The sequence below is a fragment of the Phalacrocorax carbo genome, chromosome 18 (assembly GCF_963921805.1).
Source record: "Phalacrocorax carbo chromosome 18, bPhaCar2.1, whole genome shotgun sequence".
NCBI classification, from domain to species: Eukaryota; Metazoa; Chordata; class Aves; order Suliformes; family Phalacrocoracidae; genus Phalacrocorax; species Phalacrocorax carbo.
In genome coordinates this window covers 12,866,309-12,891,446 of record NC_087530.1, presented here as the reverse complement: position 1 = coordinate 12,891,446, position 25,138 = coordinate 12,866,309, and the positions used below count along the sequence as shown (strand labels likewise).

The window sequence follows — 25,138 nt, the reverse complement described above, 5'->3', positions numbered from 1 at the left end:
CACAGCTGGCAGCAGGTGACAGAGTCAGACCCTGTTCCCAACAGCGTCGCCTCCAAACTGGCCTCACCCAGGGGCTGCAAACCCTCTGCCAAAAAGTCACAGCAGCCCAGTGAACCGCAGTCAGCAGAGGGACTTCCACCTGTTGTGGCACTCCTGCAGGCGTCAGGGTCAGTAGGGCTGTAGGACAGGCATAGCTGGACACACGGGTGCCCCTCACTGCTGCCCTCCCCACACCCAGAGCTGCCGATTTTGGGGGAGGCAGAGACTGGAGGAAGAAGGGCTAAAGGGGAGGGTGGACACCCCAGGAATGGTGCCATGGCTAGGGGATCCCCATCTTGCCAGCACCACCAGTCCCAGGCATGGCCCTTGGCGTCACCATCCCTGTACGGGGGGGGGTGGGGGGATGGCAAGGGAGACCCTGACCCACTCTGCCCTCCCCGTGGCTCCTGCCCTGCTGCTCACTGCCTGCACCCACCCCCGCCTGTTTATCAGACACACAATCGGGCCTTTGTGCCCAGGCGCCTGTGGGACCATCCCCCCACACCCACACCAGGCTGTACCAGGCTCCCTTGGTGACTGTTGGGTCCTTGGTGGCAATGGGAGGGACCTGCCTGTTATTATTTTATGTTTTTTTAAAGTGGGTCATTGACCTTTTGCTCATCTCCTTCCCCAGATGTCCTCTGTTCCCAACCCCTCCTGCACCGCTGCATATGCCAGTGCCAGGACAGGCTGTTCCCCACCACTGGCACTTGGGGTAGCATGATGATGGGCAGACATGGTTGCAGAGCAGGGCTCACCAGCCAACACCTCTGGAACTGATCCTTCCCCTTTGGCATGTCCCCACAGGGGCTTCCCAGGCACAGAGGAGAGCCAGGGCTGCCCCACACCCATAGTGGGGCAGAGGCACTGGCAAGCAGGGGGAGGAATGCTGTCCCAAGGGAGCATCATGACCCCCGGTGGGAGACCCAGCAGGGGTACCCAATGTTAGCACAGCCTCGAGACAGCGGGGTTCCTGCCTGCAGGTGCAGGACACAGGGGGACACTTTGGGATTGTGTGAGGAAGCAAGGCCTGGATCTGGACAGCTGGGAAGGAAATGCTGGGAGAAGATAAGGGACAAGGAGAAAAGGACCAGTGACTGCTGGCAGCAGGTCTGGCCATGCCCTGCACAGTCTGTCCTGTCCTCTCACCCTTCCTCACTCCTTCCTCAGTGAGGGCTCTCACACGTACATCTGTGGGAGGGTGCTGGTGAGCACCCAGGGTGGGAACCTGGGTCCCAGGGGCCTTTGTGCCCAGGTGACAGTGGCTGAGGGCACTGGGGACAGCATGCCAGAGGGATCCACCACATACACATGTGTACATCCCCCTGCACATGCTCACCTTGACCTTCTGGAGAGGTGAGCAGGATGAGGCTATAGGCACTGTTTGGGCTAGCATGAGCACTGGATGTGTCTGCCCGCATCATCATGAGTGATGGGATCCCACGTTGAGCCCTGCCACCAGCTGGATGCAGGGACAGCCAGATCCTGCCTGACTCCCGCAGCAAGGGAGGCAGAGGTTGGCAGGTGCTGCCAGCAGGGCGCTGGCCCCAGGCAGGCAGTTCCCTGGCAGGGAAACACTCAGCTCCCCAGAGCACCAGGCCAGCAGCTTGACACTTGCTCCTGCCCTCTGCCACACAGCAGATGGGAATAGGGGGTGGCAAGGAGGATGAGGGCCAGGCACGGCCTAGCCTGCGCATGAGGCAGCAGCAGCACCAGCCAGGGACACGCAGCTCCCATGCTGCCAGGCCAAAAGCACCAACAAGCCCCACGGGACACAGCAAGAGCAAACAGCCTGGCCTGGCGCAGTCCCACCGTGCCCACCCTCTGGCCAGCACTGGGGGCAGCTGGGAGATGTGCTGAAGCCAGGGTTAGCACAGCCACAGGCACTGGGCCATGGACTTTGGCAGGACAACTCTGCTGGCATCCCCGGGTCACAGCAGTGTGCATGCTCTGATGGCCCAAGCTGTGCACTCCCTGCGGGGGCAGCCAGGCCAGGCGGAGGCAGCTCTCTACATCCATCACCACCACCCAAGAGCCTGGTCCATCCCTCCCTGTCTGCTCCCAGAAATGCCCTGAAGCCTGCAGCCATCACCTTCAGCCAGCATGGCCCTGCAGAGGGCCATGCGGGAGCTGGGAGCCCTGGCCCAGAGACACCCAAGCTGGCAACCCCAGTGATGCCCCCACAGCCCAAACCTGCCATGTCAGCTCCCCTCTCCCTGTGGCCTGGCACATGTGAGGGGATTTACCAGCCCTGAAGCCGCACTCTGTAGAGCTTGGGGAAAAAGCCCAGCTGCCAAACTCTCACCCTGCACCCACCAGAGGACAGGGCATGGTCTACCTGAGCTCCTCCCCGGGGAGGAAGGTGAGCTGCTGCCTGCTCCCTGTCAGCCTCTCCCGTCGGTCCCAGCACTGCCCACAGAACCGGCAGCAGCAGTGTCAGCCCACAGGAGCCCCAATGGATAGAGCTCAGCTCCTGGAGAATTAACACCCCAACTCTTCCAACGGTATTTTAAGGCTGGCAAAAATATCTTAAACTTTTTGATGTCTCCAGACTTTAATCATCATTAAATATCCACTTACTTGCCCACAGCTGGGAAGCACAAGCAGGTGAAGCCACAGTCACTGGGAAAGACGACCACTAGAGCTGGCAGATGAACAAGGCCCCATGGCCAGGCAGACCCATGAGGCCAAACCAAGCACCCACCACAGGCCAGTCCTGCCCCTCCCACCCCTCCCCACCACCACCCCAGACAGCCACTGATGGTCACCATCCAGCAGGGCACCGCCAGGGCTCCCCCGAGGTCACCTGCCTGTGCCCTCACCCATGGGCCAAAGGTGGGCCCAGGGGCTGCCGACTCCCCTGCCAATGCCTGGCTGTCACCACCCTTGTCTCTGGTCACACTTTTGCTCAGCGCAAGTTGTGCCCATCACTATCACTGCCCCCAGCAAGGGCACATCCCCACCCCTCACACGCTGCCCTGTAGCCCTGGCATGGCAGCCTGGGGACAAGCCTCAGGGACGCTGGAGTAGGAGGAATCTGCACTGGGGTTGGCCAATACCTCTCCTGAGCCCGGTCCTGCCATGCCAGAACTGGGAGTCCAGGGAGAGACAAGCATGGTTCTCCCCCATGCCAACCCCGCCGTGCTATGTCAGCTGGGCACCAGCGTGCCATGGCAAGGGGAATGCAGCAGCAGCCCCCTGTCGCCAGGGCCATGCAGCAGCGCTTCGCACCAGCACATGGCACTAGGAAGTGGCCAACCTCCTGCTGGCAAAAGGTGTCAAGCCTGACAGCAGGTGGGATTGCGCCAGCAGCCACGGTGTCGAGGAAGGCACTGGCTGCCCTGCAGCCTCTCCCTGCAGACAGGGAGTGAGGCAGAGTCCTGCAGGCTCAGTGGCTCATGGGCACCTGCCCTCTGGGCCACTGTGGCCACCAATCGCTTTGCAACAGGTGCCCCCATGGCCACCCTGCAAGCAGGGATTCACAGGGGTGCTGCCTGGCACTGCTAAACCAGCACCACCCTGCCAAGCCTGCACATCGTGTCATGTCCCACACCACCACCTCCCCCACACCAACTGCAAACAGCGAGGGGGCAAAGAGCACCCTGAGCCAGGGCAGTGCCAGCCCAATCAGTTCCTGCTGCAGGATCTGGCACCAGCCCCTACCCAGCACTGGCAGCAGGACCTGGCAGTGCCTCCGCAGGCATTGGGTGCTCTGTCCCCCAGGGACACTGCTCTCTGGCACAGGTGCTGCTGCAGCAGGGCCAGCCAGGTGAGCTCCCCCAACACCCCAAGATTTCAGCCTTATGTATTTTGGAGGCATCAAGATCCCCACAGCTCCACCCCCACCAGCCAGGGAGGAAGAGGCAGACCCACCAGGACAACTTCTTTGGGCAGTGGGAGCTTCCCAGCTCTTGGACAAGGAACTAAAGGCACAAACCCTGCACAGGGTAAAGCAGCCACACTGCTGCTGGCTCTCCCCTGACCCATGTGCATTATCCCCAACCCCAGGGCCCCACTGACATGCTATGACACTGAAGCAGCACCCAGAGCCTCAACTCCTGCTCCCTATTGCTCCAAAGAGCAGCTCTTCCCCATGGCCAAACAGAACCCAGCAGTGTGCTTCCATCACCAGCACTCCAGAGCAGGGAACTCCAGCTGCAGTCACCTTCCTGTCCCAAACATGTGGGCACATTTAGCCACAGGGAAGGTGGATGAAAACCTGAACCATGCCTGTGGTAACTTTTGAGAGATCACCTGTTAATTTTACATCCAACATGGGTTTAACCAGCTACCAAACCTCGTCGGGGAACTCACCCCTTACGATATACATAGATGAGCTCAGCTCTTGTCCCAGCAGAGCCAAGACAACGGTAGACAATGGCACAGCCTGTACTGCCCAGGGCTGCCATCAGCACCCCAGGGGACTGTCCATCCTCAGGCACCCACAGCCCTGGCTCCCTCCAGCAAAAGCCAGTGATGGCACCACAGTACAGTGCCCAGCCATCACCCTCACCAGGCTGCAGGTGAGCTCCTCTGGTGACAAAAGGGCATTACAGAAGTGGGTGACATGTGGCACTGTGGGTCAGGAGTACACTTCTCTTGAAGACCACCTGGTCACGCAGCCTTGCTGTACCCAGAACTGCTGCATCCTCAAGAGGACCAGCCAAGCCCTCACCAAGTGCCTGTGGACAAAGTCTGTCCCAAAAGCACTGCTGAACCTTGCTGCAATGCTGCTCCCCAAAGACACCCTGGTGCCATGGATCATGGGGACCCTGCCAGAACCAGCGGCATTCAGGGGCAGTGCAAGGCACTGGCCCCAGCTCTCAAGTCCCAGCCCAGCACCCTCAGCCAAGCACAAGGCGTCTGCTCCCCATCCCATCCCATAGCACCAGGGCCACTGCTCTGCATGTTGCTGGGAGGAAAGAGCACTGTAGTGAGGCACCCACCTCAGGGCAGCACCTCACGACATGAGGCTGTACCAGTGGGAGGCTGCTGGCAGGGCAAGGGCAGGGCATGCACCATGCTCCCTCTGTGAGGCTGGGAGAATCCCCGCAATCCCCAACTCTGATCCCGCCAGGGTGAAGCCTGAGCAGGGGAGGGGTCTCATGCTTACTCCCAGTCCCCTCAGCCTCACTTGGTGAAACATCCAGCTCTGAATGTGGCCAGGGTGTACCTGTCACAGAGAGCAAGGCATGGGCCAATGAGGCTGGGCTCCGGCACGGGGCCTGATTCTGCCCTGGCCAGCCAGCACCAGCAGCTCTGCTCCTGGGCTGCTGGGAAAGGGCAGCGTTCCCCCAGGATCGGGCAGGATAATGACCTCTGCACAAAAGTGGAGTACAAGGTGACCATGGCACTTACACACAGAATGAGAAAGTAGGTGACACATACAGGCCACACAGATCCTCAGGGCATGACTACCCCAAGGGCTGCACCAGATCTATCCACGACTACCTGCTCCACTGGGGACAGCTCTTGCCCCCAGCGCATGGCTAGTCCTCCACACACAGCGCTGCTGGGTGGGCAAGGAGGAGCTGGTCCTTCCCCTGCCACCCTGCCTGCAGCAAGCAGGCACTCCAGTGCCAGTCCCTGCCTGTGGGGGTGGCCAGGCCCAGGGCTCCTTGTCCTCCTCGTACAGCTGCAGCTTCCTGCACTGCAACCCCACACTGACCATCGGGCTGGGAAGGGTCAAGGAGAAACGGGTCCCCAGAAGATGTGTGCATCCTCAGTCTGTAACCCCACCAGCCATAGCAGCCAGGTCAGGGTCAGTGGATGCCAGGGCACAGCTATGCCAGCTGGCTTGCCCTCACAGGCAGGGGTCCATGGCACAGCAGCACCAGGCAGCCCCTTGCCGTGGCCATGCAGCTCTGCTCAGGGTAAGAAGCAGAGATGACTCAGCCGAAGAAGAGCATCCTCATCCCCCTCGCCCATCCCAGGGGCACAGGGGCTGCTGGCCTGCAACGCGGCCCTTGGCAGGGGAGGGCCTGGTGAGGGCTGGCCCTGCACCTGTCCCAGGCAGTCCCTGGTGTTATGGCCACCGGCACAGAGGCAGGGTCTGATGCTTGCAGGCTGCTGGCGAGGGAAAGCAGGCAGGATATTTGGGAGGGGGAATAGGAGAGAGCATTGCCAGCTCAGGAGCAGCAGTTCGCTACCCTCCCCCACCCTCTAAAAATAACCGTCTTCCTCGGTGCCCAACGCACCCATCCCCCTGCCTGCACCGCCGGGGATCCCTCCGGGCCGGGGTCCCTCCCCGGGGCTCCCTCCTGGACAACCTGCACAGGAGTAGTCAGGCATGAGAAGCCGGGGCAGGGTCACACCAGATTTGCGACCCCAGCAGGGAAGGTGCCATCCTGCCTCCTCTGCCACCCCCGGGAGGGGAGCAGCCCCCCAGGAACCCCGTTCCTCATCCTCACGCCCAGAAAGCGATAGCAGCTCCTCTCCAGCCCACGGAGGGGAAGCGGCTCTGACCCACATAAGATTGGGAAACCTATTTATAGCCTGCGGATACCGAGGGCTTGGGGAAAGCTCTCCCACCCCGCAGGGGGACAGGAGAGGGCTGGCGAGTACCCGGGGCACTTGGGAGACGAGAATATGCAGTGGAGGGGAGGGAGATGCTACACGGGGCAGAGGGTTGGGTGGAAGACAGCGCCCAGCCCACAGCCCCGGGTTCCTCCCGCGGCCACAGGGTGGGAGCGGGGCAGGAGAGACCCAGCTGTTGCTGCCCCACGAAGGGAACGGCAGGGCTGGACCCACGCCGGGGCAGGGGGCGACGCGCCGGCAGCCGGGGCCGGCGGGGCGTTCCTCGGCCGCTCCGTGAGTCCGTGCACAGCCGGCACCCACGCTCCGCGCCCCCTGCGGCTCCCAGCACCATCGGGCCTGCACCCGCCCCTCCACGCATCGCCCGTCCCCACGGCCCGACCGGCGGGCAGGGGGCAGTGGTGGGGAGGGCGGGGACCCGGGGAGACCCCGGCCCGTGGGGAGGGAGGGGGCTGGCTCCGCATCCCCCCCCCCCCCCCGCGGGCTCCCCTCCGGCCCACGCAGCCGCCCCGCGGAGCCTCCCCCGCTCGGGGGCCTCGCCCAGGGCCGCCGGGAAGCCGCAACCCCCCCGCCGGGCCCGCGCCCGCGCTCACCGGGCTGCGCCGCTTCAGCGTCACGTTCTTCCAGAGCAGGAGATGGAGCTGGTGCAGGAACCCCATGGCCGGGCCCAGCCTCGCCGCCGCAGCTCCCCGCACTCGGCTCCGCGGATCACCCGCCACCCACCGCCATAGCCCGCCGGGCCGCCGCCGCCTTCGTCCCCAGCAGCCTCGGAGGCCGCGGAGCAGGCCGGGCTCGGGCTCCGGCCCTAGCCCCGGCCCCGGCCCAGCCCGGCCCAGCTTTACTCAGCGCCGCCCCCAGCCTGGGGCCGCCTGCCCGCCCACCGCCCCTTAAAGGCCCCGCAGGGCCGCGGCCCCGCCCGTCCAGCCCGGCCCAGCCCGGGGCAGGGCCTCGGGGTGCCCCCGCAGCCCAGCCCGCCCCGCGGTCCAGGGCGGCCCGGAGTCCCGCCGCCTGGCCCCGGAGGGCACCGTTGTCCCGCGGGGGCCCCCGGGGACTTGCTGCCAGACGGGCACCTGCTGGTGGGTCCTGCTCCTCCCAGGGAAACCGCGGCACGGAGCCCCCGGGGCACGGCGCGGGGCGGCCGCTTCGGCACCCTCATCTCCCTGGGTGTGGCTGGTCCAGGAGCGGGGCTCCTGCTTCAGGAATGTGCCCAGTCACAGAACCCCTCAGTCCCCAGGAGCTACCCCAGGAGCTGCCCCTGCACCTCTCGAAGCCAGAGACACGGAGGGGTCACCCCCACCGAGCCTCTCCTCTGCCGTTGCCCCTCCAGGACAAACTTGCCTCAGGGGAGCCTGTTGCTGTGGAGGTCTGCATGCGATGGTGGCATTGCTGTCCTCGCATGCTGGCTGCTGCCTGCCCTGCTTAGGCCTGGCTGCCTGCAGCTGCTCTCCAACTGATCCCACAGACAGGTGGTGTCCATGTGTGTTCTTGGAAGGGTCCGACCTGCCTGCAACAAGCTGTCGCCCCAGCCCAGTTGTGACTGCAAGGCTGGGAAGGATGCCCTTGTGGGGCTGAGCTGCCTACTGGGGTTAGACCACAACAATCTACTTCTGACCTCTGGTTCTTCATACCCTCAACAGCAGTAAGCACTGAATCAGGCCAGCTCTCATCCTTCCATTCATCCTTCCTTCTATCCTTGCTTTCATCCATCCATACACCCATCCTTCTCTCCCTCCCTCCCTCCCTCTTCCCATTCCTCTGGTTCTTTTCATTTCATAACCCGTCCCTCCCTCATCCCCAGCTGTCTACAGCCACCTCTCTCCTTCGCCCTCTTTCCTCTCCTGCAGCTACATTTAACCACCTAGTCGCCATGCTGCTTTCAAAGCCAAGTGCAGCCAGGAGCTGTGAATAACTGGTTTGATTGCCCCAGCCCCAAGTGGGGTTGCTAAGGGTGACTGGTTTCAGGCAGGCTCTGCGACAGCTGCTGGGGCACTAACAAAAGCTCCCCTTGTCCTGCCACAAAGCACCGTTATTCAAAAAACTTCTGGGTGAAACATTGTGCCGAGGGATACCCAGGGAGACGTGGTGGAGAGGCAATGTCTTGCCCCAGCTCTGTGTCCTGGAGAGGGTGGCTGTTTTGAAAGGGCTACAGGGTGTGCGGGCAGACGTGCAGGTGGTGGAGCAGCCTGGCGTTTGAGAGGAGCTGGGCAGGGGGTGGCCAGGTCTGGCTCAGAACCTTTCCACCTACACCCCACTGGCACAAGTAACCTGGGGGCAGCTGCACCGGGATGACCCCGAGGTTTGCTGGCATTTCTGCAGCTTTGAAATACCAGAGAGATCTGGTGTCAAGGTAAGCCAGGCTGTGGGCATTCAGCCAACAGGCTGTCCAGCCCAGGACCTTGCTCCAGCCGTGTCTTTTACTTGGTCCCTGGGGAAGGAGGGATGCATGCACCCTTGGCTCCTCCCAAGGGATTACACATGGGTTGTCCCACGCTGACACTAGAAACACCTCAGAAAACCCTGCCCTGCAGCAGAGTGGGTCCCCAGCTGGGAGGGGTGCACCAGAGAGGGTCACGGGTGGGGCCATGGGTGACATGGGCTCAAAGGCCTTGGTGAGCTTCGCAGCTCCTCTTCCACTTGGTGTGACCATGAAACCCCATGAGGGGCCAGCAGCAGACTCAGCAGCATGCCATGGGGCAGCACAGCCCCGAGGACCTGGGGGCCCATCTCCTCCATGGACCTGTGATCCTCAAGCCCCAGGGACCCAGCGACCCATCTCCTCCATGGACCTGAGGCCCTGAGCACCTTTCAGGGGACTTCCTTGCTGGGTGGCCAAGCTTCTCTGTCTGTGTGGGGTCATCTGCAGAGGGCAGCACCCACCCACACAAAGCTTGCTGCCATGTGCTGGTGCTGTCTGGCATTACCGGCTGGACCCATGGCCTGGCCCCTGGCATTGGGGGCTTCTGCCCAGCGCACCCAGGCAGAGCTGACCCTGGCTCCCAGCCCAGCTTTGAGCCTCCAGCACTGCTCTGCCACATCCCTGGGCCGTGGGGGTCAGGGTGCCTGGGCCCATCGGTTGCAAGTATCCCCTGGGGCACCATTCCCTGTTGGCAGGGTGTCCTAGGGCAGGACCCTGGGGTGATGGCTACAAGTGCTGGTGAAAAGTGCCCTTCTGCTCCACCATCCATCCTGCACCCCAGTGGAAACATGACGGCTGCTGCCATCCCCGCTGTCCTCCATGGAGGGGAATGGCCCCATGTTCGTGGCCCCAGTCCCCAGGGCTGTGCACGGGGATGGGGACAGCAGCGGAGATGATGCTGGCAGCTCCAGCTAGCCAGGGAGTGCTGCCTGCAGCCAGCGGGTTTGGGGCAAGCCAGGCTGGGAATGGTACCCTGTGGGCTGTGCAGCGTCTGGTATCTGGGCTCTTATTCACACAGGGGAAGAAATGCAGAAAGGGGGTGAGAAAAGATAACAGGAAACAGGGGACATGGCTGGGGAGGAAAAAACACCCAGCCCCAGAGCAGCAGTTGGCCTCTGCAGTTGGCCTCCGAGGGCTCCCAGGGCGGCACTGTAACCACAGAGCTCTGCTACACCCTGGCATGGTGGCATGGTGCTGTGCCCAGCCGCTGCCAGCTCCTCACCTCTCTGCCAGCACTGGAGCCATCCTTGCTCCCAGGATCCTGGCAGCCAGTGGGAGCAAGGGTGCAGTGGGGAGTGCAGACCCCAGGGGTGCTTGAGCTATTTGAGGGCTCCCAGGGAGTGGTTTGGGGCCCCACTCCCAGCTCTGTGTGTGCCCCTGCCAGCTCCAGGGACAGTGGTGCATGCCTCAGGGCTACCCTCCCTACATCTGTCTCAGTTTCCCCATCTCATCCCCTGCCAGGGCTTTGGGCGATACTTGGTGCCCAGACAGCAATGCCAGTAAGAAAAGAACAAGGTTCAAGGGCAGGTCTGCAACCTGGGCACGAGAGGCAGCCCGCTGTGCAGATGCCACCGAGACACACAGATGCCTACTTCCCCTTTTGGCATCCTGGCCAGGGCAGGTGCCTGGGGTTTGGCAGCACCAAGGAGCTGCTGGTGCCACTGTAGCTGACGGTTTCAAGATGAGTCAGTGGGAGCCAAAGTCAGGCTGGCATCCTGTTTTCAACCAGGCTGCGGGTGGCAGATGGGAGGCACCTTGGCAAGGCTGACAGCAGGGCCCTGCCTGCATGCGTCCCAGCGCAGACAGGCATTCAAACCCCTGGCACATCAGCTGGGCAAGGCACTGGCTCCTTCCTAGCATCCGCCATGAGGGAGTCACCTGTGGCCCTGGGTAGCAGTGGCAGGCTGAGGCTCTGGGGCTGGTGCCCCACTCCATCCCCACCAGCTCTGCCATGGGTCTGGGTGATTTCAGAGGGAGTTGCATGAGCCAGGGACATGCAGCCGGACCCCACAATCCTGCTTTAGAGAATACTACTACTACTACTATTGCGACTACTACTACTAATGATAATAGTAATAATAATGTATTAGTGGTCTCAGCAAAAGATTGTGAGTTGTGGTTTGGCACAAAGCTGCCAGCTAGCAGAGCTGCCCCATGGGCTCAGCTTTACCCCCTGCACAGCTATGGCTCCGGCAGGCAAACTGGGCACAGGTACCTTGGAAAAGTGCAGCCCAGCCAGGGCATCAAGGCTCTGACTGGCAGCTGGGACAGGAAAGGCACTTGGCAGAAAGGAGCCATGATTTGGTCTTGGTTTCAAACCTGGCACCTGGGGAACTGAAGTCCCACATGGGGCCACACACACCTTCTCCAAGGAGCTGCAGACTGTCCGGAGGGTGGTGGGAGAAGCACAGGGGGACAGGACAGGGTGCACAGACAGAGCTGTGAGCAGCACCTGCACCTCCCCGGTGCACCATTCCCAGGGGTGCAGGGAACTGCCATGGGGCAGCACCTGCCATGGAGCGTGCACTGGGCAACAGTGTCCCACCCTGGCATGGGGCACACACCCAGCCATGTGCAGCACCCAGCCGTGGGGCAGTCACAGGGCATGCACAAGCCACGGGCACCTACCCAGCCATGAGGCACCCACACATCTATGGGGCACATACTCAACCATGTAGCACCCACCCAGCCATGGGACACTCACACAGCCATGGGACATCCACTCAGCCACAGGGCACCCACCTTGCTATGGGGCATGCACCTCGCGGTAGGGCACCCTCTCAGATGTGGGACATGCACAAGCCACAAGGCACCCACCCAGCCATCGGGTGCCCACTTAGCCAGAGGACACCCACCCAGCTGTGGAGCACCCATCTGGCCAAGGGCATGCACTGGCCCCGAGGCACGCACCCAGCCGTGGGTCATGTCGCTGCCCACACAGCACAGGGGAAGTGCTGGGAGCAGGCTGTGCCAGCCACTGCGTGCGGCAGGAAGGACCCGCTGTGGGGCCAGAACGAGGCAAAACCACAGAAAAGAGGAAGTCCTCAAGTGCCCCAGCCCAGCGCCAGCAGCTGCCCAGGCAGACACTCGCAGGCACCTCGCACGCTGTCACACCAGCTCTTCCCCGGTAAGTCTGAGCTCAGCACAGCTGGCTGCCACGGGGAGAGGGGCTGAGAAACGGGTAGGCTCCTGGCACTGCCAGAGCAGGGTGTCCCCTCCCAAAGCATCCTCAGAATGGGGGTAGCATCCCCACTGCAGGGGACTGGCGAGCAGAGGGACCTGAAGCACTGGTCTGTGGTGCAGAGAGCTGGGGAATCTTTCCCAACACTCCCCGCTTTGGATGCCAGGTTTTTCTGGAGCCTAAGCTTAGCTCATGTATTTTAGCAGGACAGATAGAGCATGCCAAGGTAGGGAAGGGATTTTTCACAGCAAAGCTGCAGCAGCTGGGGTTGGAAAGCAGGGCACTGCTTTCCAGGAGGCTCTAAAATTGTGGAGGAAGCGGCACAGCCCTGGCCAGCAGTGGGGCTCGGGCAGCCAAGGTGTTTTCAGAGGTTACCTCGAAAGGGAAACTGCCTTTGGTGCTGAACGCTCTGGGCAGCCTGCAGGTCTTGAGCCCTGCCCCTGGGTCTGGCAGCCTCCGGTGAGCTTGAGCTGGCAGCCGGTTCCCAGCCCAGCCGAGCATCCCCCTCGCCGCCCCTGCTACAGCTCTCCCTTCCCATCAGTGCCACTGGTTAAGGCACAGCACTGCCAGCGGAGGCCTGAAGCAGGCGGATGGGCACCGTGGTGGGGTGAGCATCTTGCAGCCAGGGTTCCCGTGCACCTGCGGACTCAGTTGCACCAGCAGCAGGCCGAAATGGCCCCCTGCGTGCACCGCCCTCCCTGCCCTGCCTGTGGGGCACTGGCAGTCTGTGACGCCCTAAAAATGAAATACGAGTGTTTGGGGCACCAAGGCTGCAAGCTCCTGGACTTCTGGGGCTCCGTCTGCCTTTGATGGCCGGGGAAGCACCCCAAGCCTGGGGAAAGCCCTGCCATTGCTACAGGAGGCTGCTGGGGTGAGGGGCATTTCTCAGGCAGGACACTCCAGTCTGTCCCTGAGCAGGATTTCAGACTTCCCAGTCACTCCCAGAGACACCCCAGTTCACAGCTGGGGCCTCACTGTGGGGTTATTCAGGCAGGACCCGGGGTATCCCCCTCGCCCTGTGGTGCATGGCCCCATCCTGCAAACCCCAGGCACCTTCCTCCCAAGCCTGGCTGTGGCAAGGCTGGCTGCATTTCAGGCTCAACCCGGCCAGGGGAAAGCAAGAAGGGTGGAGTGGAACCGTGGCTGTTTGTCAGGTGGGGAAACTGAAGCACGGAGCAAGTACCAAAGACCACATCCCTTGTGCATGTAATGGGGAGCGGTGTCAGGAAATTGGGGTGGGCGGGACAGGCGGCTGCTGCCCATCAGCTCTGTGCCCCCCTTTGGCAGCATCCCTGCTTGTCCTGGAGATGGGGCCACCAGGGACTGTGGGAGGGTGACACAAAAGCCACTGCAGGGTGACACCAGGTGCATGGGGGGCCCCGAGGGTGAGCTGGGGGCCAGCAGAGGGACCAGGGATGACACTGGAGCCCAGGTTTCATGGAGAAGCCCTTGCTCCATCCCCTCCAGCCCCAGCACCTCTCTACCACTCCTCACTCTTGGCAAGCCAAGCTGATGGTCCTTGGTGGCCTCTCCTCTCTCCCAGGTGTTGGCTCTGTCACCCAAGAAGGTGACAGCCAGCCCAGCAGCATGCTCCGGGCATTACTGCCGCCACGGCTGCTGTGGGGCATGAAGGCTGTGGTCACCACTGGGTTGTTTGTAACCACCCTCTGGAACCTGAGGTGCTTCCTCAATCCTCCTGAGCTCTCCGGAGAAGCCCCGAAGCACACTGAGCCACTAGTGGTCCTGGTGTGGGAATGGCCCTCAAAGCAGGTCCCCAACATCAGTGGGGACGTTTGCCATGAGCTGTACAGCATTGCAGGCTGCTGGCTCACCATGGATCGGCGGCTCCTGGGCCAGGCAGATGTGGTGGTGTTCCCCCACTCCAGGCTCCAGCCTGGCAGGGACCGGCTCCCCAAGGAGAGGCCACCAGGGCAGAACTGGGTGTGGGTCTCCCTGGAGTCCCCCTCCAACACTAAAGCTCTAGCAGCATGGAACCAGACCTTCAACTGGGTGATGACTTACAGACGGGACTCAGACATCTTCATCCCTTACGGCAAGCTTGTGCCCAACCAGTCGGCCACCGTGAACATCCCCACAAAGACCAACTTGGTCTCCTGGGTTATCAGCAACTACCACAGGACTCAGAAAAGAGCTGAAATCTACAAAAACCTCTCCAGGTACCTCCATGTGAACATATATGGGAAAGCAAACAAAAAGCCACTTTGCAAGGACTGCCTCTTGCCAACAACATCCAAGTCCAAGTTCTACCTGGCCTTTGAGAACTCCATCCACCGGGACTATATCACTGAGAAGCTCTGGAGGAACTCGCTGATGGCCGGCACCGTGCCTGTGGTTCTGGGGCCTCCCCGGGCCAACTATGAGCAGTTTGTTCCTGCAGACTCCTTCATTCATGTCGATGACTTTGGTTCCCTGAAAGAGCTGGCCACATTCCTGAAGACAATGAACTCCAGCCGCTACCGGCAGTTCTTCGCCTGGCAGAAGAGGTACAGTGTGAAGCTCTACACCGACTGGAGGGAGCGCATCTGCACCATATGCACTGCCTACCCCAGCCTGCCCCACGGCCGTGTCTATCCCAACCTGGAGAGCTGGTTCGACATCTAGTGCGGAGCTGTTGTCTGCTGGGACCATCGGAGAAGCACCTGGGCAGACAATACTGGGGTGGAGGGAGTGTGGGGCACCCTCCTACAGACAAGGACATGGGGCAGGGAGAGATGCAGGAGCCCTGAACTCTCCTCCCAGCCTGGCTGTTGCCACACTGGGACCTTGAGCAACTCCATGTGACTTCATTTCTTGCAAACTAGGACTAATTCCTCCCGCCCCAAACCCGACACTGATCTACCTCACCAGGGTGCTGGCAGGACAAGAGCGTGCACTGGAAATAAACGACGAAGTGCTGCAGCGGCTCTGCCTATGGCATGGGGGTGGGCAGGGCAGGGTGCTGATGGGGGCCTCAGAGGTCCCCAACCTTCCCCTGCAGTCATTCTGTGACCCCCCAGCACCTTCTGCTGAGTGGTGAAGCCCTGGTGGCAGAGGCCCCATGGTGACATTTCCGGCTGCTGTGGAGGAGGTGAGCCTGGGGCAGCCCGGAGGGGCCCAGCACACTGCAGCAGGGACAGAGAGCACAGCCTCTGCTTCACCACTTCCCAGCACAGCCCTGCAGCACCCATTTCCCCCGCCCCGCCACTCTCGAGTTGTGGGTGTCACTGTGCTGGTGACGACTGGCAGGACACTGCTCTCAAGAGCAATCTCAGCCTGCTCAGTGCGAGGCCGAGTCAGAGAGGGATGCTGTGGTTTCTCGTTCCCCTGCCGGCACGCCTGCCCTGCTGCAGGAGGAAGCCAGTGACGTGGTGGCATCCAGAGCCTCGTAGCGAGCCCAGAGCAAAGCCGGTCCAGTGGGCACCCTGCAGTACCATCAGCCTGCTCCGTGTGCCCTTGGCACTGCCAAGCCCCTGGGCACCCTGCACTGCACACGCACCATGCGCCCCAGGCCCCCGCACCCTGCAGTGCCACACACAGGCTGCGCTGTAGGCACCCTGCACACACCCTGCACCCCGCACCCTGGGGACCTTGCATGGAGAGCACCCACCCTGCTCCGTGGCCACCCTGCACCCTGGGCACAGGCAATGCCCAGGCACCCTGAGGAATCGGTGGCAGCTGCCGGGACCAGGGGGTGGGACACAACTGCTCCATCTGTGCCTTCCTCTGTGCCCCTCGGCTTGGTGCCATCAATGCCTGATACAAACACATTTTGTCACAGGTTTTCCCTGATTTCCCTCATTGCAGCCCCAAAGTAGCCCAACCCCACCCTTGCCAACCCACAAGCTGCTGGCTGCCCTCCGGGACCTGCTCCCTGTGTCCCAGGGTGCAGTGGGGCTCAGGCATGCGGTGACACCCTCAGCATAGGGGACATTCCTGCCTTGGGCTGGTGCATCACTGCGTCCCCAGCCGGTGGCCTCATCCAGCCTGGCCCAGCCTTGCCCAGGTTGCAGTTTGATGACAACACTGTGCTCTTCTGATTTCTGCAGCTTCTGTCTTCTGGGTCAACTGAAAACAGAGCGGGAGGGGCTCTGGGTGCCCATGGGGAGGGCACTGGGGCAGGATTTGGGGACCTCATGGGGTGGGTAGACTCCTGCTTGCCTGGCCTTTTACTAGAGCAGAAAATCGCATGGTGGAAATGTGGAGAGAAGCAAACCTCAGGGAGGTGACATCCTTCCCAGGCCTTCTGCTACCAACGCTGCTCTTCACCAGCCTCCAGCACCCTCACCTCACCTACCCCCAAAGTACCCGGCAGCCAAGGGCAGCAGTGGCAGAGGGGCAGTTTCCAGAGCATGCTGTGCCCCAACCCTGCGGGCGGGCAGGGACATGACCCTGCGTACCCAGACACTGGGGAGCAAGTGGCAACACAGGGCGAGCCAAGGGGATCCCACCCCGTGAGGCTGGCACACAGCCCAGTGCGCGCCCCAGCCCTCTGCAGGGTCCCGAGGAACCCCACGAGCAGCAGCCTGCAGTGACCCTGCTCCTGCCAGAAGCAAGGCTGTGGGCCAGCAAGCGCATTGCATACTGGCAGACGAGCTGAAAAAGGGGCTTTTCAGAAGTTTCCCTACAGGCTTGGTCATTCATTGCTTCTGCTCAGAGGGAAAGTCCCTCAGGAGGTGCAGGCTGGTGGCAAACCAAGCTGCCCATGGCAGTGAATGTGAAGTGTCATCTCCCAGACTCATTTCTCCTGGCTGGGCTGGCACCCCTGAGCCACACCAGCTCATCCCCTGGTGCCCACCTGGACCTGCTTGGATGGGGTGGTACCACCCAGTAGAGCCAGTACAGCCACCACCCAAGGCTGTCTTGGCTGGACCACACACACAGGAGCACCCCTCACCTGCTGGTGCCATGCTGGCAGCCCCACAGTGAGGACACCCCAGGCTTCCCATACCTCTCTGCTGCCCAACCCGAGGCTGGGAGCTCTGCAGCTCCTGCTATGTCCCTACCCAGTCCTTCCCTGTCCACAGCATCTGCTAGAGCAGCCTGCAAGTGAGATCCTGCTTCACTTCCACTCTTCCCACAAGCAGCTATGGAAAAACAGCAGCCCAAACCTAGTGGAAGGTGACTTCTGCTGCACGCCTGACCACCTCGGCTTTGGAGGGGGCACAGCATGGACAAGTGATGTCCCTCGAGGGCCAAGCTGCCACCAGTGCTGGTGGTGGGCCAGGCTGCAGGCAGCCAAGAGCTGGATGTTGCTGGCACAATGGGGACATGTCCATCCTATTTGAGTGCGCTGGTCCAGCTCCACTGTGCCCCCGCATGCTGCCAAACCCATGCCGCTGGGCTGCCGGGCACCATGCAGGAGCAGGGATGCAAAGGGAGGCAAGGAAAGGGTTAACTCACTCTCATGCCCCAAAGAACTGAGATTTATTTCATTGCCAGAGGGAATATGATTAAGAAAAAAATAAATCATCATCAACTACAGCAGGCTCAAAGGCACGGGGGTGGCTAGCAGCATGGACAGGACAGTGTCGGCTCCCCTGGGCTGGGACCCCCGGGGAAAGATGGTCCTTGGGCAGCTGGGCTGGGGCAGAGGGACAAGGGCTGGGGCAGAGAGTGGAGAGGGTGTGGGGGACATGGGGTGATGCTGGGCACAAGGGCCAGTGACAACCCGACCCCCCCCCTCCAAAACAAGCCCTGCCAGATTGCCCACAGATGGGTGAAGCTCTCCTGTGCCATGGGGCATGGGGCTGGAGGGTTCACCTCCTGCTCCACACTCCAGTCTTCAGCTTGCCCTGGCTGCCTGGTAGGGTGGGCAGAGCAGCCAGGGACCCCAGCCCTTGGCCCAGTGCCCCAGCCCTGCTCTACAGGACAGGGAGGGGGCACCTGGGAAACTAGTAATCACTACAAAGATTTTTGCTTTTCAAAAACTACAACCAAAAACCATTTAAAAAAATAAAACCACCCCCCTCCCCCCCCCCAAAAAAAAAAAAACAATCTAAAAAATACTTTTTTTCTGGGTCTTGCAGGAGAATGGCTCAGCTGGACTGGAGCTGAGTGCAGGCAGCTCCACTCAGTGCCCCGGGCATGCATGGCTTCTGTGGGGTGCAGTGGGGCAGGAGCAGCTGCCCCCCAGGAGAGGTCAGAGGGTGGTCGACGCTGCTGGGACCAGTAAACTCACATAACTGGGAAGGGCTGGGAGCAACCGCCTGCCCCTTCTGCCCCAAAAGCCCTAAGGCAGCCCAGCGAGTGCCGAGGCAGGGCCTGAGAGCAGGAGCAGGGCCATACCCGTGCCTTCTTAGGGTGAAGGGGGGGGAAGCTGCCCCCAGAGAGCCAACCCGGCCGCGGTGTTGGGGCGGCACCATCGCCAGCCCCCGCAGCTCCCGGTTCAGTGGCTGCTGTTGCTCATGGAAAGCCCAGGTTGCAGCGCTTGAGGGAACATCTCGGCTTTGTGGAAGGGCGGCATGTAGACAGGAGGGGAGGGGGCCAGGCTGTAGCCCTGGGATGTCACCGGGATGGGCAGGCTGGTGGGCACCAGGGACTGGTTCATGTCGTACATCACCCCCTCCGCCTCATTGCCAAAGGGCAGCAGCAGCCGTTTGCCTTTCTGACGCCGGTTGCAGAACCAGACACGGACCACCTGCGAGGGAGCATAGATAGGGAAGGGTGAGGGTGGTGAGCCCAGGCACTGTGTGGCTGACAAGGACTCAGTTCTGCTGGTGGCATCTCCACAGCACCCCAACCTGCCAGCACAGCACCCTCCTGCCACAGCTCCTCTTGGAGCTGGACCCAAACGGGCTGATGGTGGCTACCAGCCCCGGCCACTCTCCCACAGCTTCTAGTATTGAACTGGCCTGATGTGGGTACTCGGGAACTGCAGCTGTTTGAGCACCCACCCTGCAAACCCTTCCAACCTACATCTTTGTCCAGGTTGAGGTCCTCAGCGATCTGGGAGATCTCCTGGGGACTGGGCTTCACGCATTTGCGGAAGAAGCTCTCCAGCGTCCCCTTTACGTTGGTCTCGATGCTGGTCCTGCGTTTTCTCTTCCGGGCTTGGGCCAACACTTGCTCTGCATTGCACATCTGAAAATGAAAGTGAGGCTGCATGCTTGGTCACAGGGCTAGCAATGTCCCAACCAGGCTCTGGACACGTGTGCAGCTGGCTGCAGAGGTCTGGGAGGGATGGGGACAGGCATTGTCCCCGTGACTGTCCACTGAGTGTCACCCCACTGCAACTGGCACCATTTGCAGTGTTCCAGCACCACCTGTAGCTGGTGCAGGGGGAATAGACACATCTTCCTACTTCCCTCCAGGCTCCGCAGGGAGCAGCAAGCTGCACCTCCAGCCTATCCTAGATTCCAGCAGAAACCGACTGCTCTGAAACGGGAGCTACCAGTTGTCACAAGGTGCCTGTGGGGGGATTTGAGCTCACCCAGCCTGGCAGAAGGCGATACCCCGTGGTTCCCCCCACAGCCAGGCTGAAGTCACTGTAGTGAGGTGCTGCTATCGCATGGGATGCCTGCTGCTCCCCTCCTCTCTCCAACATGTATAAAAGGGAGGAGGCGCTGCAGCTTGGGGGCATGTTGGTGTGCGATACCCCCAGCTCCCAGCCCTGTACCTCTTGCATGTTGTCCGTGTTCTCCGCCTCATTGAGCCAACGCTGCAGCAGTGGCTTCAGCTTGCACATGTTCTTGAAGCTGAGCTGGAGCGCTTCAAAGCGGCAGATGGTTGTCTGGCTGAACATCTTCCCTGCATGGGCAGGCAGGGAGTCATGCACCGCTCCTGCCCCCATGCCGGCAGGTCTCCCTCCCTCCAGCAGCTGTCCCGAATCCCCTGTCCCTGGGGATGGGGTATCAGGAAAGGCATTCTCCCTGCTGCTTCAGCAGGGCTTTAAAGCACTGAAAGCACTTCAGTAAGCAGCTGTAGTTTTTTCAAACCAGTTCCTTGTTATCAAACTCTTCCAGCTTGAGGGAGTACTTAACCAGGTCTAGGGAACCCCAGGAGCCCTGAGGCTGGTGCTCACCACCTCCTTTGCAGGTTGATAAGGAGCAGAAACCTCCATTGCCCAGGTGCTCCATGCCCCTCCCAGGCCTCTCCCTTCCCTCCCCCCCGCCCCGGCGAGGACGATGGAGACAAGGACCTTTTACCAGACCCTTACCGTAGAGGGTGCCCAGAGCCAGCCCCACGTCAGCCTGGGTGAAACCCAGCATGATGCGCTTGTGCTTGAGGTCCTTGGCGAATTGCTCCAGCTCTTCTGAGGTCGGCGCATCCTGGCAGGGGCAGAGATAAACTGAGAGGGAACAACTCCTGCCCAAGGGGTGCTGAGAGCAGGGTCTGTCGGTGTGTCGGGGTCAGTGTGGGACAGGGATGGGGACAGGAGAGGGCTTGGCTGTGCCCTTGGCAGCGCCGACACCCACAAGCCGCTGCCACATCTGGGCGATGGGGTCCCTTGGGGCAATAGGGTGGGTTGCAGAAGGGTTTTCCAACCCCTGAACAAGGGGCTTTGCTCAGGGACATCAAAGTGCCTCCACCCCACCCTGCCCCAAGCAGGACCCCCCTGGCCACCCCCTGTCCACGGCGCACCACCCAGCTCACCACGCTGGCGTGGCAGAGGCCCAGGGTAGCACAAGGACCCAGGGACAGAAAGCAGGTCCCGGGACCACCCAGAGCTCCCGCTCTGCCCCAACGTGTCCTGGGAATGTCCCCTCTGTCCCCAGGCTCAGTCCCTCGTGGCCCGACCACAGGCAACACTGACGGGCACATTCGCTGATGGCCCCATTATTGCCCCACTCCATCCCACAACACGTCCCCACAGGTTCAGCTATCCCGGGGCGTGGGCACCCACCTCCCCACGGCCCTCGGGCATGGGGCAGCCCCTCGCTAGCCCCTCTCCCACCTGCGCCCCGGGCAGGTGAAACGGCTCAGGTGAAGCGAACTATGAAAGCGCCCGTGACTCGAGTGGGATTCAAACACCTCTTTGCTACAACCAGGCTCTTCCCTTCTGGAAAGCTGCTTACCCGGGTCCTTCCCTTCCTCCCTGCAGCGCAGCCCTCCACGCCTGCGAGGGCATTTTGCTGTCTTTTACCCGATTTCCACATCTGCTGCGCAATTTTGGATTTCACAGACGTTCCTCCTGTCACCAGGTCTCGGCATTTAATTCCCGGCGCGCATCGGCAGCCAGAAGTCCGGAACATCCCCACATCCCCGCCACGGGGCGATCCTCACCCTCCCACAGCCGGCGAAAACCATTCCTCGTCACCCCCCCAAGCGCGGCAGACTGCGCCCCGGGGGACACGCAACCCTCCACGCCCACTTCGTGGCGTGCGTGGGACGTCCCGCACCGTCGCAGCACGTACTCGGCAGCAGCTCCGCACAAACCCGACCAACACACCCGCAACAGCTCGTAGGAGCCTTGCAACAAACCCGGGCATCATCTGCCGCTGCTATACCCGGGGCGGCCCTGCCTGGGAGGGATGGGCTTATATTACTCCCGAGATTTAAAAAGTATGATAACCAAACCCAAAATACAGCTGTTAGTCATACTGGTAGCTAGGCTGCCGCCCCCCGACGGCCCCCCACCGCCCTGGCTCTGCCCGTGCCCCGGCAGCCGTCGGTGCCCGCGGAGGCCCGGGAGGAGCAGCCGGGGAAGCAGCCGCCGTGGGCTGTCAGGAGCCGGGCGGCGGAGGGGCAGAGCCCGTGGGGGGGCCGCGCTGCGCTGCCCCGTGTATCCCGCCTGAGCCGGGCTTCACCGTCGTGTGCTAGCACGTCCGTGTAGCGCCGCGGAGAAGGGGCGGTCAGCACGAGTGAAAGCTCCCCACTCCAAGTCCCCAAAACCACCTTTCTCCCCCTTAAAGCGGCCTCCCCGAGGCACTCCCCCCGCAGAGCGGCTGACCCAGCCGGGACGAGCCCAGCGTTGGGACACGTCGGGCCGTTTCAGGGCTTCTCCGGGGGGCACCCGGCGATGGGGACAGGCAAGACGGCGCCGGCGGCGGGCTTCCCGCTCGCCCTTGCCCAGGCCGGGCCGGCCATGCCCGGGCAGGTCCCCGCCTCACCACCCCCGAGGGGCGCCGGCGCACCCCGGTTGCCGGGCGGAGGGCAGCGGGGCAGGGCTCCCCCTCCAAGTCCCGTCGGGTCTCACCTCGTCGCCGCTGTCGCTGGAGTGTCCGCCCTCGCTGGCGGCGCCGCTGGAGCTGCCGCTGCTGCCCAGCCCCGACGGGCCACCGGCGCCCGGCTGCAGCGCGGCGGGGCAGAGCGGGGGGCCGGGGAAAGAGGCGGCGGGGCCGGGGAAGGGCGGGCCGGGCAGGGCGGCGTTGGCGGCGCCGGGGGGCGCAGGCCCGGCCCAGGGCGGGGCGGGCCAGGCCGGCCCGCAGCAGGCCGCGGCGCGGGGCTCGGGCGAGGGCTGGCGGCAGGGCCGGCCCGGGCGCGCCTCCGCCTTGGCGGGCGGCCCGGCGGGCGGGGGCAGCCAGGCGCGGGCCGGCGGCGGGTCGCGGGCAGCCTCGGGCTCGGCGGCGAAGGGGAAGAAGAGCGGCTGGGCGGCCGCCCCGTCGAAGCCGCCGCGGGGGAAGGGCGGGCCGGCGTCGGGGAGGAGGCCGAAGGGGGCGGCCGGCAGCCCCCCGTCCGGGCTGAACATGCTGCCCGCCGCCCTAGGGCTCCATGCGGGGGCTGCGGGGCTCGGCCCGGCCGCCCGCCGGCCGCTGCCTCCCTGCTGCGGCGCCGCCGGGGCCTCTGAGGGCGGCGGGGCCGGGCCGGGCCGGGCCGGGCCGGGCCGTATGGAAATGGGCCCCGGCCCTATTGGCCCCGCACCGGTGGGTCGGGCGTGAACTTGATCCCCCCGTGGCGGGCGAAGGCGGGGGTGGGGGCGCCCGGGGGGAAGGTGCGAGGAAAGGTGGGCTGCGGCCTGCCTGCACCCTTCCCCTCGGGTCTCGGGGAGGAGAGGGCCGGGGCCGGCCCAGGCGGGCGAGGGACCCCGCCGCGGTTCCTCCGGTGCCGTCCGGCCCGTGGGCGGTGAAGGGCAGAGCCCCCCGCACGGCTCGGGGGCTGCGCGGTGAGGCCCACGCCTCCAAATGTTGGGACAGGTTCAGCCCCAGGGTCCCTCCACCTGGGAAGTCCCCAGCGCCGTGGGGTCTGGGTGCAGGCAGGGAGCCAGGACTGCTTTGGGGAACGGGCAGCCGCCACGGCTGGGGGTGCAGGCGGGAATGGCAGCCTGCCTGTGGCCGCAGCAGCCCTTTTGGCTGTGGGTCGAGCCCCGGGAATGCTGGCACCATCGTGCAGCGGGAGGGTTGTAAGGGGCTTGGCCATCCCCTCTTGCCCAGAGCCTCGTGGCCCCGGGGGTTCCCTGTGGAGTGCTTCATGAATGAAGCTGCGGCTGCCTCATACTTCCACTGGCCCTCTCCTCTTCCTCACCCCACAGAGAAAGGCCTTGGGTTGGAAGGAGCGTGTCCTTCCTGGAGGCCTGTGCTGGCAGGGGCCCTGGTGCTCTGGGTGTGCCACTGGGGAGCTAATTGCAGCCCTGGCTATCAGGCCCATCTGCTCCACAATGGAGCGCACTTGATTTTTCTCTATCTGCCCTCTCACGCTGCCCTTCACAATGGCACTATCAGGGCCAGCTCCAGTCATTTCCCCCTTCCCTCCCTCCTGCCTTGGCACCAGGAGCTTTCCCCATCCTGACACTGCTGCCAGGTCAGGCTCTGCTGGGATCAGCCTGCCCAAAGCTGGCTCCTGGTTACGGGCAGCCACTGGCAGTGCGGGATCCCCCTGACCCCAGCCAGAGCAGGGTGAGGGGCGATGCTGCTGCTAGTCCTGCTCCCTGTTTATTAACCTGGATTACCGGGAGCCTGTGGCTATCGTCTCGCACTGGAGATATGCTGCAGAGATAGGCTGGAGAAGCCTCCCCTGCGGCAGTGGGATGGGGATGGGGCTGCTGGTGGGACTGGTAGAAGGTGCTTGATGCTGGTTATCAAGCACTTGCTTTGGCTCCCGAGAGGGCTGGCATCCAAGGACTGGCTTCCAGGGATTGGTGCTCAGCAGCTGGCACCCAGTGGCTGGTACCCAGGGACGGGTACCTGCAGCGCCAGCAGCAGCCCCTGGCCCAGCACATGGCACTGCCAAATGTGGGGAGTGGAACAGCCTCCCCTTCCTTGTAATGATACTGCCATAAGGAAAAAAAAAAGGTGACCAAGAGGATGAGCTGGAATTAAAGCCCCTTCCTGACCCCTGGCTGGGCATGTGCCGGGCTGCCCATCTCAGCTGCGTCAGGCGGCTCTGGGGAGTGAGGCAGCCCCAGGAAAATGACCCAAGGATGCAAAAAGCCCATCATCAGGGATGTGGGCAACCCCAAATGAGCCCCACAGCTGCAGGACCTGCCTGGAGGGGAACCACTGCCCAGACCTGGGGAGGCACCTTTCCCTGCAGGTGCTGGTTTCAACCATGCCGAGGGGAGAGCTGGGCGCTGGGCCATGCTGCCAGGGGTGCCGGCACCCAGGCGCCATGCAGGCAGGCCTGCCCCTCTGCCTCCCCTCTGCCAGCCGGCAGAGGAAGTCTCGCTGCGGGACTCCAATCGCAGCCATCAGCCCTGCTCCTCCCGGGCTCCTGCTGCGGCCCAGGGTTTCAGAAGATCCTTGGCCGGGCAGTAACTCCCCTTCCCTTTGATTTATTGTTCCTGGGCCGGACCCCCTCCTCCTGCCAACCTGCTCTTTCTCTCCATCCCCCCAGGAAGCCCCCCAGCCCCCCTAGCCCGCCAAGGCCTCAAACGCATTCCTGCTCTCTTTCATATACAGGCAGAGGGGAAGGGAGACGTTGACTTTGAACCGGCCCCTTTGTAGGAGCAGGGCCCATTGTGGCAGTGATGGTTTTAGCTGGGGGATGTGGAGGGAGTCAGTGGGGTTTCTCAGTGTGTGCCCCCTCCCTCTACATTTCAATGGGGTGATTTTGGGGGAGCAGTGTGAGGTGCCCAGTTATTGCGCGGGGTCATT

At 62.8% G+C, this 25,138-nt stretch overlaps 3 protein-coding genes across 9 annotated transcripts in view; 1 reads left to right on the top strand and 2 right to left on the bottom strand.

Annotated features, from left to right (window-relative positions):
- ABCA2 (ATP binding cassette subfamily A member 2) overlaps positions 1-7,428 on the bottom strand; it is a 35,801-nt gene extending 28,373 nt beyond the window's left edge. For 5 of the 7 annotated variants that reach the window (XM_064469036.1, XM_064469035.1, XM_064469037.1 and 2 more), the window contains exon 1: positions 7,167-7,427. In XM_064469036.1, coding sequence (XP_064325106.1) covers positions 7,167-7,232 — 66 coding nt within the window. In that variant the 5' untranslated portion in view covers positions 7,233-7,427. Of the gene's footprint in view, positions 1-7,166 lie in introns of all 7 variants that reach the window. The other 2 variants (XM_064469034.1, XM_064469038.1) reach the window with 1 other exon arrangement.
- Positions 7,429-12,061: 4,633 nt separating this feature from the next.
- FUT7 (fucosyltransferase 7) lies at positions 12,062-15,072 on the top strand. The gene is made up of 2 exons (XM_009505320.2): positions 12,062-12,116; positions 13,714-15,072. Exon 2 carries the CDS (start codon positions 13,758-13,760, stop codon positions 14,790-14,792), a length of 1,035 nt encoding a protein of 344 aa, XP_009503615.2. The 5' UTR covers positions 12,062-12,116; positions 13,714-13,757; the 3' UTR covers positions 14,793-15,072.
- A 2,503-nt stretch (positions 15,073-17,575) lies between these two features.
- Positions 17,576-22,902, bottom strand: LOC104039584 (POU domain, class 5, transcription factor 3). The gene is made up of 5 exons (XM_064468774.1): positions 22,306-22,902; positions 20,326-20,437; positions 19,786-19,916; positions 19,086-19,250; positions 17,576-18,807 (listed from the first exon to the last, which is right to left on the bottom strand). Exons 1-5 carry the CDS (start codon positions 22,795-22,797, stop codon positions 18,556-18,558), a joined length of 1,152 nt encoding a protein of 383 aa, XP_064324844.1. The 5' UTR covers positions 22,798-22,902; the 3' UTR covers positions 17,576-18,555.
- Between the last annotated feature and the right edge of the window lie 2,236 nt (positions 22,903-25,138).

Excerpts from the sequence above, each read along its gene's own strand:
- LOC104039584 (XM_064468774.1), bottom strand. The coding sequence starts at position 22,797 with ATGTTCAGCCCGGACGGGGGGCTGCCGGCCGCCCCCTTCGGCCTCCTC. Across the intron at positions 20,438-22,305 it reads CCAGCGACAGCGGCGACGAG|GATGCGCCGACCTCAGAAGA; the intron begins GTGAGACCCGAC and ends TGCCCCTGCCAG. Across the intron at positions 19,917-20,325 it reads GGCTCTGGGCACCCTCTACG|GGAAGATGTTCAGCCAGACA; the intron begins GTAAGGGTCTGG and ends CTGCCCATGCAG.
- FUT7 (XM_009505320.2), top strand. The coding sequence starts at position 13,758 with ATGCTCCGGGCATTACTGCCGCCACGGCTGCTGTGGGGCATGAAGGCT.